Source organism: Solanum verrucosum, unplaced genomic scaffold, assembly GCF_900185275.1.
Source record: "Solanum verrucosum unplaced genomic scaffold, falcon-dt-bn FXZP01000252.1, whole genome shotgun sequence".
Lineage (NCBI taxonomy): Eukaryota > Viridiplantae > Streptophyta > Magnoliopsida > Solanales > Solanaceae > Solanum > Solanum verrucosum.
The window spans coordinates 6,126,433-6,139,929 of record NW_026019988.1 but is presented as its reverse complement, the minus strand read 5'-3'; the positions used below and the strand labels follow the sequence as shown (position 1 = coordinate 6,139,929).

Below are 13,497 nucleotides of genomic sequence, written 5' to 3'. Positions count from 1 at the left end.
TCTTGCATTTTGAACCTGTTTAGAATATCCGAAATGTATTTCTGCTGGCATATGAAAATTCCATCACTGGACTGCAACATTTCCATGCCAAGAAAGTACTTCATGACTCCAAGATCAGTCATTTCAAAGATTTTCTCCATTTCATCCTTGAATCTTTGGATTAGTTCAATTTTGCTTCCTGTTACAAGCATGTCATCCACATAAATTGAGACAATTAAGGACTCATATGTAGTGACTTTCACATACAGAGTAGCTTCACTTTGACTTCTACTAAAGCCAAGTTGGATGAGATGATTGTCCATCCTCTCATACCATGCCCTTGGGGCTTGTTTTAGGCCATACAAGGCCTTCGTTAAGAGATAAACTTGATCCTCTTTTCCAGGAATTGAGAAACCATCAGGTTGCTCTACATAGATCTCTTCAGCAAGAAAACCATTCAAAAAAGCCGATTTGACATCAAGTTGATGAATCTGCTAGGAGCTATGAGATGCAAATGCAAGAATAAGCTTGATTGTGTCATACCTTGCTACATGAGCAAATGTTTCCTGGTAATCCACACCATATTGTTGTGCGTATCCCTTCACCACCAATCTAGCCTTATGTTTGCAAATTGTTCCATCATGATTGAATCCATTTTGTCTTGAAAATCCATTTTACACCAATCACCTTGCGATTTCTAGGTCTGTCAACAAGCTGCCAGGTTCCGTTCTTCTCGATCATGTCTAGTTCATCTTGCATAGCTCTCCTCCATGCCTGAGAGTCTTGTGCTTCAGCATAGCTTGTTGGTTCAGAGGTAACCAAGTTACACCGTTGATAGACATCTTTTAAGGATCGAGTTCCCCTCACTGGTACATCATCCACTAGTTCATCTTTTGAAAGTTGAGGCTGCTCTTTTGAAAATAAATCAGAATAAGAGGTCTTCTAATTTTTCCAATCCCAACCAGCTGCTTCATCAAACTTCACTTCTCGGCTGAGAATTAGTTTTTCTGATCTCAAACAGAAAATCCTGTAACCTTTGAATGAACTATAGCCCATAAATATGCCTTTATGAGCCTTGTTGTCCAGCGTAGTCCTCTTTGTTTCTGGAACTCGATAATAACATATACACCCAAAGATTCTGTGATGGTGTACTGATGGTTTGTTCCCACACCAAGCTTCATATGGAGTCATGTCCTGCAAGGCCTTAGTAGGCAATCTGTTCAGCAAATATATAGAGGTATTGACTGCCTCCGCCCAAAACTGATTTGGGATCTTTCTTTCGAGCAAAAGACATCTGGCCATCTCCATTACTGTCCTGTTCTTCCTTTCAGACACGCCATTTTGTTGAGGAGTGTATGGCAATGTCAATTGACTTTCAATACCTGTGCTATTACAAAACTCCACAAACTGAAAAGAAGTATATTCTCCTCCATTGTCAGACCTTAAAGCCTTAATACTAAGATTACATTGATTTTCTACTAAAGCTTTAAATTGTTTAAAAACATCAAAGACTTCACTCTTTAGTCTAATGAAATAAACCCAACACATTCTGGTGTAGTCATCAATAAAGAGGAGAAAATATTTGTTACCACTTAATGAATCTGTTTTCATTGGGCCGCAAACATCCGTATGAATGAGCTGAAGTTTCTGGTTAGCTCTCCATACTTGATTTGCTTGAAATGGCAATTTTGTTTGCTTTCCCTATTGGCAAGTTTCACAAACTTGAGCATTAGAAAGAAATTCAGGCATATTTTCCACTAGCTCCTTCTTTTTCATCTCTACGATGCTTCTCAGATTGAAGTGACCAAACCTTTTGTGCCATAGGTTTGTACATGTTTGTGAAGTAATAGTTTAAGCCTGGTCAGTTATTTTCTCCCAATCAACTGAAAACATTTTGTTGCTCATCTTGACATAAAATAATTCTACTCCAGAAGGGTCGAAACAACACATTCACGATTCTTAAAATGCAGAGAATAATTATTTTCAAGCATTTGTCCAACACTCAACAAATATTGACTTATATCAGGTGTGTACAAAACATCAGGAATAGTTTTGATACCTGATATTGTTGAGATAGACATTGTACCTCTGCCTTTGACTTCTACTACCTCACCGTTTCCCACTTTTACTTTAGATTTGTAAGTATCATCAAGGAATTTTACCATTTCAGCATCATTGCACAAGTGATGTGTGCAACCACTGTCAAGAAACCATGAATCAGAGGATTCATTGATTGAAAAGTATGAAACTGCAAAGAGTTGCTCCTCATGTGCATCCGCAGCTTCTGCTACTTGTGCTTGCAAAGAACCAGAGGCCTTTGCTCTTGATTTGCAGACCTTGGATATGTGCCACGTCTGCTTACAGTTGCCGCATATAGCATCGACTCTCCACCAACAATACTTCTCCAGATGTGTAGTTATTTTACAATATTTGCACGGAGGGAACTTCTTCTTCACATCTCCACTATTGTTTCTTCCATCATGCTTGCCCTTATTATTTTGGTTGACCTGTTGCTTTCCTTTACCAAATATTTGTTTTTGTACAGAGAAAGCTCCTTCAGTGAACTTGTCCCGTCTCATAGTCCTCCTTTGCTATTGTGCTTGAAGAGCACTCATTAGTTCACCTAATGAAAGTTTGCCCAGGTCCTTGGATTCTTCAAGAGAGGAAATCTTAGATTCAAACCTCTCAGGAAGAGTCACAAGAACTTTCTCCACAATTCGTTTGTCTGTGAATTCTTCACCAAGAAGTCTAATGTTATTAACAATTAAGGAGATTCGATCAACATACTTACTGATTGTTTCATCGTCCTGCATATTCAAGCACTCGAACTCTCTTTTAGGTTCAACACTTGCATTTGACGTGTTCTATCGCTGCCTTGATATTCTTCTTTCAACCTATCCCAAGCCTCTTTTGCAAGCCATGATTCTGTAAAACATAGAATCTGCCACAGCATTCTGCATAAGCGACTTGGCTTTAGATTTCTTTGCCTTCTCTTCGTTGTTGGATTTGATTTGAGCCAAGGTAGGATTTGCTGGTAGAGCAGCAAATGGTTTATCTTCCGTCATAGTTTCCCAAAGTTCATAGGCTTCCAGAAAAGCTTGCATCTTCACAGACCAGATTTGGTAATTTTCACCGGTGAAAGTGAATGGTGGATTTAAAGGTAGGTTGTTGGATGCCATTTGTGTTGTAGGTTAACACTCTTTGGTCCTGTAAGATCAACTAGAGGCTCTGATGCCACTGTTAGAACAAAAATACTCAAGAAACTGATTTGAAGAATAAAAATTGTGTGAACTTATGAAATTCCAGCTATATATTAATTTGCATAAGATCTGAATTTATACAAGGAAAAACCTAACCATTTCCTATCTAGTAGACACTAACAACCATAAAAGGGGCCACTAACAGCCATTAAAGGGGCCACTAACTTCAGAAAGTTTAGCAACTAAAGTTGACTAAGTCTAGCTAGAAAATAGGAAGCACTAAACTGAAATAAGTAAAAAATAGTAACAAAACAGAAAAAACAATAAGCTGGAAAAAATGCCAATTGTCTAACAGTCTGGACATTTGTCATGATGTTTTGAATTGGTACCCAGCGAGCTGGCATACAATTTCTTGAAATTTGAACTGAAAAATTAAACTCATCTGAAATATTAAACTAAAGAAATGAACATGAGGATACAAAATTATGAAATTTTGCACATGAAACACTGAACTTCAGAACAATATGACTTGAAACTTAAAACTCAAATAGACAAATAGTTGTTTGAAATTTGAGTCAATGCTAAACAATAATTAATTTATCAATATTCTAAAAAACAGTCTAAAAATAACAACCACATGCCTTTCACCTTAAAACTAAAAATGTTGGGCCCATGCTAGCACGGACCATACCTATCTAGTATATATATATGGAACATCCATTGCATATATATTTTCAGCTTTTATTATAAAATTTGTGTAACAAAATACTAAATCAATAATGTATTTTAAAAGCTATGTCATTTGAGAAAATATTTGTTGTTATGATATGGAGACACCATTTAAAATTTGAACTTGTATTGTGTTTACTGTAATTCATTACTTTAGTTATTTATTTGCTGAATAGAAATAAACTCAAAAAAATGGACAAACACAATTACCATCTAGCAATAAATACGTGAAAAAAAAATCAATATCACATAGCCCCATAATGGTATATAGAAATATGCCGATTGAATTTCATGCTCTAGATTACTGGAAGTGCATGTAAATACCTCTAACTACTGAATTAACTAAGAGAATTGAAATTTAACGACAAAAGAAATCTTAAAAATTATCAATAACTTATCAAACAGGATGAATAAACATATTTCTTGACAAAACTTGCTAACAAATCAAAACAGATGTACATTTATCAATTCAGCCCAAACGTTTAAATTTGTTGTCTGATTTTATAGCTATTTCTTTTATAATAATAACATATCTCGTGAAATCCGTCTAGGGAGTGTAGGGTGTGCATAGACCTTACCTCAATTCTAAAGACCCTTAACTTGAGTCGAGTATAGCAAATCAGAGTAAATATGAAAAAGAAAAATGACAGTGAAGAGAATATAATATAATATAACAACTATTACGAAAACAATAACAAAAAAAATGTGCAATAACCGAAACACCATAAAAACAATTGGTGGTAGAAAGCAAAAGCAAGACAGTACAAGAATAAAAGTACTACTATGACAAACACCATTAAGCCTAAACCCTTCAGAAAGTAAGAGAACACTCCACTACAACCTTCTACCTTAATCGGCGATCACCATGCTTAAGCATTTTCTGTAATTGATGAAATCAGTTTCTTTTTTCTTCTAAGCTTTGAAAGACGAATTAGCTTATGTATTTGTCAATAATAATTTTAACTCATGCACATGATCTTTATAAGCCAAAAGTTTGCCTAGAATTCTATAGAAAGCTCAAAAGTTATGTTGGAGAATGGAGAGACATTCTTAAAATGCGTTTTAAAACACGTTTTCATTTTAGTATTTAATATAATATAATATTATATAATTATTATTTAATATTTAATTGCTTAGATATTTTATAACATTTTAAATTAAGATAGGTTAAAATAGTATTTCAACTTTTACTTTTGTGGCTTCCGACTTTTAGTATAATATGATATGATTTAAGAACATTGTTAACATTGTTCCGTTAATTAAGTCATCACAAAATCCAAAAAAAAGTTGTCTTCCAACGCATGTTTCCACACACTAAGAAAAGCCAAAAACAGAAAGAAATTAAACATTGTAAAAATAAAACATAAGAAAGAACAGCCAACTTGATTGATGGTTGGAGAAGCCAAGTTGATGAAGGTGAATGTCTTCAAGTGACAGCTTCTTCTCTGTTGATTTAACACAAATATTATTTATATAAAAGAGGGAAAAGAGTTAAAAATGCCCTTAAACTATGTGAAAGGAACAAAGTATCATCCGTTTGTAATTTGATCCAAAAATACTTTTGTAGTCAATACTTTGGTCCAAAAAAAAAATAGAATGTTGAAATAATCCAACTTGATTGATGGTTGGCGAAGCCAAGTTGATGAAGGTGAATGTCTTCAAGTGCAACTTCTTCTCTGTTGATTTAACACAAATATTATTTATATAAAAAGGAGAAAATGAAGAAATGTTATGTAGGATTGGGATTTGTTTGTATATTTACCTTTCCTATTATCAAGTACGCTTCACGTCTTTCATTCTCTCTGGAATCTCCTTCAGCTTTGGACAACGTTCGATAACAAGATCTTTAATGAGAGGCATAGCATTTGTGCCTAAATGCCATGTTTCTAGGTCCACAAGAATATAAAGACGAAGGAACTCGAGTTGACTGAAGCTGTTATCACTGCACATTATTTCTTTTCCTTTGTAAGCCCAAATCAATTGGAGATTCCTTAGGTTTGGTAACATTCCCAAAATAGGCATCGGATCCTCTGTCAGTACTGAGTCCCAAAGAAGCAACATTGTGATGGATTTGGAAACAGATGAGGCAGTTTCTCTATTCTCCCTCTTAACCACAATTTCTGGAGCTTTTCACAACAATTAACAAATTCGAGGGATGGGAATGATTCAGAACCTTCACAAAGCAATCTGATAGTGCTAAGGTTTTTCAAGCTGCTAATGTTGTTTAAGGAGTAAGAGTTCCTAATACGATCCATGCTTAATTCTCGAAGATTGACTAAATCAACAGGTTCAACATCTTTCCACTGATCACAACGAAAGCCTTTAAGAACTTGAAGACTCGTGAGTTTGTTTATACATTTTAGAGGCTCTGAATATGGAGCAACTAAATGTCTTAGATTTATTAGGTCAGCTGTCTCGCGGGGTAGTTGGCAAGTGTATCTGTCCTCACTGACAACAAGTGTCTGTAGATTCTTGAGGTTGCCAATGGAAGACGGAAGGTCATTGATACCTCTCAAGCTTAAGAACTTGAGATGGTACAAACTCCCTATGGCATCAGGTATAACACCACCATAATTAATGTGCAAGTACAACACATATATATGTCGAAACACATCTATATGTTGGAACACATTAGGAAAATCTCGATCAAAGAACATAATTGACCTCAACTTCAAATTAGAAAGATCAAGTGAGTGATACCTTTCTCCTTGACTATGAATAGCAAGTCTGATACATGAAGAGGATTTGGAGTGCTTTCTTGGATGATAAATGTCAAAGAGGTTTGTGCCGGACGCCTTTTGTATGGCAAGATCACGGAGTAAATCATGAACCCTAAATTCAGTAACTTTTTCCCAAAATGTATCTTCCACTTGTATCAAGCTTCGTCTTATCAGCTCATTCAAGAAGCCTTCAGTGACATCCTCCATTCTTTCTTCTCTTCTGGGTATGATGAAACCCTCTGCCATCCACAAACGTATTATGTTTTCAGCATCGATCACTTCATCTTCTGGAAAAATACCAATGTACAGAAAACACTGCTTGAGCGCAGCTGACAAATCGTTGAAGCTTAATGATAGTATGCTGGAGATTTCGATAGATTTATCTTCAATAATGTTCTTCCAAAGGCAGTCTTTCACCTTTTGCCATTCGTTTAGTCCCTTTTTATGCGAAAGTAGTCCGCTCAATACAACAATTGCAAGAGGTAAGCCTCTACACTTTTCCACCATATCCTTAGCTAGACTTTCCATTGCTGGAACCATTGCTCGAACATCAAGTAGTTTCCTACAAAAGAGATCCCAACTTTCTTCTTGGCTTAGGAAACGAAGTTTATGGACAAAACCTCTGTTGTCTGCTCTTTCAGCGACATCCTCTTTGCGTGTGGTAATAATAACTCTGCTGCCATTCTTGCTATCTGGGAATGCTCTTTTCAAACTCTCCCATGCTTCTTTCTGCCACACATCATCAACCACCACAAGGTATTTGCTTCCTTTTAATAGATTACGAAGGTGATTTTCTAGATCTGTTTCTGCCATCTTTTCCAACAAATCTAGAGTTTCCTTGGTGCAACCTTGGATGGATTTTATGATAGTCTTAAGAAGATCCATTGTGTTGTATTCTTGTGAAACATATATCCAAGCGCGTGTAGGGAAGGTAGAGACTATAGTAGGACTTGTGCTTTGAGAAGTTGAGCTAGCAATTTTTGTACAACATCCTGAAGTCCAAAAAAAATGTAATCTTGGTCATCCGTTCTCCTCAATGTTGTAACCTGCAGATTACTTGGCCCTTCTCCTGTATTACAATTGATATTTGTAATACCATAAGTATCTCGTTTGCGAGAGATATCCATGATTCGTTGCTTGAGTGATTGGATCTCCTCGGCAACATTGTAGAATTTCTTCTCCTTCCTACATATGGAAGCGCAAGCCTTGAGACAACTAATAAATCTATCATTATCACCTTTATCAACCTTGAAGTTGTAAATGTCGAGTAGAGCAATAGCGTCATTAGCAATAGTGTTGATCTCAAACACCCATTGCACAACTCAGTTTCTGAGGAAAGACTGTATGAGGAGTAACTCAGTTTTCAGCCACTCAACTTCCTTTCTCAAATTTTTACGCAGGGAAACTTGCTGAACGAGGAAATTGTCCAATTTTTGAAGTGCAAATGACAGAGAGGCATCAGCCATCTTCAGGAGTATTGTTTTTTATCTAGAAAAGAGTTTAGAAAACATGCACTTAGAAGCAGTAGACATAAATAGTTTAGAAAAACGAAAAATCTTTTAGCCATAATGACCCAAATACTTATTCACACTCTAAACTGGTTTTCTTTCGGACAATTATATCCTTCTTTGTCAAATTTATATTCTTATTAATTTATTTATTAATTATGTTTCAATAAATGAATTTACTTCTATATCAGATGGATCATATATCCCTGTATGAATTTTGTTTTAATAAAAAATTAAAACAAATAAATTTTATAAAGATCAAACAATATGTTAGAAATCGACACATTATAAAAATTTATTTTAATTTTTTTTATATTTAAACATTATTTAAAATTATTCCAATAATGACATTAAAAACTCAAAATATTTTAGATATGGTTAATATCAATACATTTAACGTGGTTCACACTTCTATATTTAAATATATTTTTTTTTAAATATAACACTATTATATATAATCTACAAAGGGGAGCATGGGTTCACGTGAAGTGTGAACCCACGGAACCCCTAGATACGTCTATGATTTGTATGGTATAGTAATGAAAAAAATATTAATGTATAAAAACAAAATTACAAAAATATTTTTTTAACTAAAGCGTACAATTTTTTTTAAGTAACTAAACAATATTTATTTTTAAATAAATAGAATAAACTATACATACACAAAAAAAATATACACAAAAATATTTTTCATTTCCCTTGGCAGCTAAAGAGTTTGTATTTTAGTAATTCAAGGAGTTTGGAAAATAGAAAAAAGTTGATTTTGTTTTGAAGGAAAAAATAATAAGGGAATAAATGTAAAATTGATATAAAGATAGTATAGACTTTTTACATTTCTGATCAAATTATGACTAAATTTTTTTGTCTATTTAACATTACTCTTAAAAAAGAAAAAAAAAGACCTGAGCATGTGATTTCTGAAAGAAAGAAGTACGACTAGACGAGGCAAGAGGAAATGAAAAAGATGCAAGCTAAGCCAAAGGTACATTCTTTAAATATGTATTAAAGCTTCTTCAACAACTATTACACAACTTGTGGGAAAATGAAATATGTATTAAAGCTTCTTCAACAACCATTACACAACTTGTGGGAAAATTATATTATACATATGGAGAAAAGTTTTAAAGTAATAATTATATGTGTTGTACACAATGGTCCACCTAATTAATCAATAATATAGATGATGGCAAAGAATATAACGGATTTGCTCCTTTCCATTACCCCTTCCCTCCATTTCGTCAAGTGCACCTCTAGGTGCTATATCTAGTGATCTGACATTATACTTAAGAAATTTTAAATTCCTAGGTAAAATCCAACTCACAACGAAGAAGGGTTCGAGTCTTAATTTAAAAAAATTTCGGGGTGTTATAGTTTGGTACTATTAAAGTCATATTTTGTGCAAAATTATTTTCTAAAAAAATATTGTTCACGAAAAATATTTGTTTAGAAATGTTTTATGATGTTTGACGTGGTGAGTGAAAAATAGTATTTTCTTTAGAAAAAAATATAAAAAGTTTATTCATAATTACTTTGTTTTTTAAAAAAATGATTACTTTCGACATGTATGTTTTCCTATGAATATAATACAACAATAAAAATAATAAATTTAGAAAATTAAAGTTCCACAAGTAGTGAAATGTACTTGGACCTTATCTCTATCATTATTGGAAAGAGAGGTTGTTTTCAAAAAATCCTTGGCTCAAGAAAATATTTTTCAAAACATCTTCGAAAGAAATGCAAGAGTCGAAAATGTTGCAATGAAAATATGGTTTCCTAGGAATATTTAGTGAAAACTAAAAACAAGTAGCACCAAAAGCATGGAATATTTGATTTGCATTGATGGATTGAATTTCAGATTGTGGCCTTTGTCTAAGTAGTGCAATATCATTATTGTTTAGGGAGTAAGATTTCTTAATATGATGCATGCTTAATTCTCGAATATTGACTAAATCAACAGGGTCAACATCTTTCTACTGATCACAACGAAAGACTTTAAGAACTTGAAGACTCGTGAAATATCTTATTGGTTAAACTGAAAATCAAACCGTTAAGGACCAAAACTGAAAATCGATAAAAAATATCTTATTTGTTTGGATATTTGTTTAGCCTATTTAAAAATCAAAAATAAAAAACCGATAAATCGAAAAGATAATATATAAAACCGAACCGATCGATGCACACTTCTATTATTACCACTCTCAGTGATGCATATTAATCCATTATGTTTTAAAGTTTATTGATTTGACTTTTCGATTATGGATCTGTAGACCTGCTAAACTGTTATACAACCATTAAATATATTAGCTTAAATTTATCGATTATTGATCATATAATCAGTTCGATTATCGGTTTAGCCATTAAGATTTGACACAAAAATAATCATTAAATGAACCATTCCTTAAAAGCAAACACTTTCACATTGTAGAATAATCGAGAGTATGAGACAGACAAAAATAAAAGTATGAAACTAAACTCTAAGTCAAAGATTTTATATATATCAAATGATATAAGTGTAATCATTTAATATTTACTATCAGATTATTAGTTAATCCATTAAGAAAAAATCTCAAATTGTTAAGAATCGATAACCCAATAATAAAATAAATCAAAACCATTATCGAAACCACCAAATTAATAACCCATTATCAATAAACCAATATTTTTTTTCGATTTGAATTATCAATTTCTATTTGATTTCAACAGCCCTACTCTTAGGACTCGTTTGATGGGAATAAATTACCTTGAGAATAATTATTCCTGGATTAGTTAGTTTAAGAGGGATAAAAATATTGATTGCTTGTTGCACTTTTTTTTTGGGGTGTGACATATTATATGTATAAAATTGTCAAGGCCTTGCTGAAATTGATGATAAATTTATGCTCTATATATTGAACCACAATTTCTAATGTTAAAGAGTATAATTTCTTCATAGTAAACTAAAAACACTTTGCAACTTAAATAAACATTACAAAATCAAATTAAGAACATCAAACTCAACACAATTATTTCAATTATTTAATTTCAACCCTAAACCAATGGCCACAAAAGAAGAACAATGAATGGAAAGATATGAAAAAGACCATCGAACAAGAACTGAATCTCAACGAATCGTAACAACAAAAGATATGGAGGCTCTAGTTTATTAGCTGAAGGAATATTGTTCTTACCTCATGGAACAATCAACAAATTCGACTTGACCTTCAATACTACCATCACAAGTAGTCATCAAATATCCTTTTGCAAGTATCACAATCTGAATATTCTACATTTGAACTACAAGTAGCATGACCATAAGCTAAAGCATCATTAGGATAAGGAAATGTTATATAATAATCCTCAAAATCGAACTCATATATATGTATCTTCTATTTCTTTCTCTTTTTGTTACAAATTGAGTTTAATTATTAATGACTTTTGTTTAAATAGATTTATCCATCCATTGATTTATCCACCAATGAAAATTAGGTATTCCATAATTTTGGTCTAATATGCTTATTGTAATGTTATATTATATAAAATGTATAATTTGCCCTGCAAAAGATCACTACTATTTCTTTGCTTTGATATAAATCCTAATGCTTGGTATAATTCTTGCAAAGGGAGGAATATCCACATGTAGTTCCCTGTTAGTATATATTATCTTCCTTTTTTATTTTTTATTTCAAAGTTGATATTAAAATTCGTTCATGGGTTATATTGAGATGGTTAAATTTCAAATTCGAAGTCAAAAACATCACTTTTTCTTTAAAATGCATAAAGGGTCATTCAATTTTTGTTTAATCAAAAGGGACACTTTGCTAGAGAAGGGGCGAGATATATTTGTGCTACAACTACTGTTAACGACATAAAAAAATTGATCATCTCGTTGACTTATGAGCGATTTTCACTTCTTCTTTTATTATGAGCGATTTGCTCTCTATTTTATTCCCCCAAAAATCGCTTCACACCAAGCGAGTTTGTAAGTTTTTTTTTTGGCTATTCTCGATGCACATTGAGCTAATTCTCAATTTTTTTATCATATACCCTCATAGTAACCCCGTCATTAGTTTTCATGTAGATAACGATAAAAACTTTCTAATAGAAAATATTTTTATTTCTTAATTATTTTTTTAATAAATTGAAGTAGGATAACTTTGTTCCGTTAATTAAATCATCACAAAATCCAAAAAAAAAAAAAAGTTAGTCTTCCAACACATGTTTCCACACACTAAGAAAAGCCAAAAACAGAAAGAAATTAAACATTCAAAAACCAAAACATAAGAAAAAACAGAATGTTGAAATAATCCAACTTGATTGATGGTTGGGGAAGCCAAGGTGAATGTCTTCAAGTGACAACTTCTTCTCTGTTGATTTAACACAAATATTATTATTTATATAAAAAAGAAAAAAAAATGAAGAAATGTAGGATTGGGATTTGTTTGTATATTTACCTTTGCTATTATAAAATACGCTTCACGTCTGTCATTCTCTCTGGAATCTCCTTCAGTACTCTTGGACAATCATCGATATGAAGAGCTTTAATGAGAGGCATTGCACTTGTGCCTAAATTCCATCTTTCTAGATTCCAAAGACGAGTAAGATTAAGGAACTCAAGTTGACTAAAACTGTTATCACTACACATTATTTCTTTTCCTTCATAAGCTCCATCTAATTCGAGATTCCTTAGGTTAGGCAACATTCCCAAAATAGGCATCGGATCTTCTGTCAGTTCTGAGTTCTGAAGAAGCATCATTGTGATGGAATTTGGAAATAGAGGTAGTTTCTCTATTCTCCCTAGTAACCACAATTTCTGGAGCTTTTCACAACAACTAACAAATTCAAGGGATGGGGAATGATTCATTATTTACACAATACAATGTGAGAGTGCTTAGTTTTTTCAAGCTGCTAATGTTGTTTAGGGAGTAAGATTTGGTAAAACAACGCATGCTTAATTCTTAAAGATTGACTAAATCAACAGGGTCAACATCTTTCCACTGATCACAAGAGACACCTCGAAGAACTTCAAGACTAGTGAGTTTGCTTAGACGTTTCAGAGGTTTTGAATATGAAGCAACTAAATATCTTAAATTTATTAGGTCAGCTGTCTCGCGGGGTAGTTTGCAATAGAATAACCCCTCATTGACAACAAGTGTCTGTAGATTCTTGAGGTTGCCAATGGAAGACGGAAGGTCATCGATACCTAACAAGCTTAAGAACTTGAGGTGGTATAAACTCCCTATGGCATCAGGTATAACACCACTATATTTAATATGCAAGTACAACAAATATATATGTCAAAACACATCTATATATTGAAACACATTAGGAAAATCTAGATCGAAGAACATAATTGACCTCAACTTCAAATTAGAAAGATCTAGT

At 33.0% G+C, this 13,497-nt stretch overlaps 1 protein-coding gene across 1 annotated transcript; it reads right to left on the bottom strand.

Moving 5' to 3' along the window:
* Positions 1-5,681: 5,681 nt before the first annotated feature.
* LOC125819133 (disease resistance protein RPP13-like) lies at positions 5,682-7,441 on the bottom strand. Its single transcript, XM_049498648.1, has 2 exons — positions 6,082-7,441; positions 5,682-6,034 (listed from the first exon to the last, which is right to left on the bottom strand). Exons 1-2 carry the CDS (start codon positions 7,439-7,441, stop codon positions 5,682-5,684), a joined length of 1,713 nt encoding a protein of 570 aa, XP_049354605.1.
* Between the last annotated feature and the right edge of the window lie 6,056 nt (positions 7,442-13,497).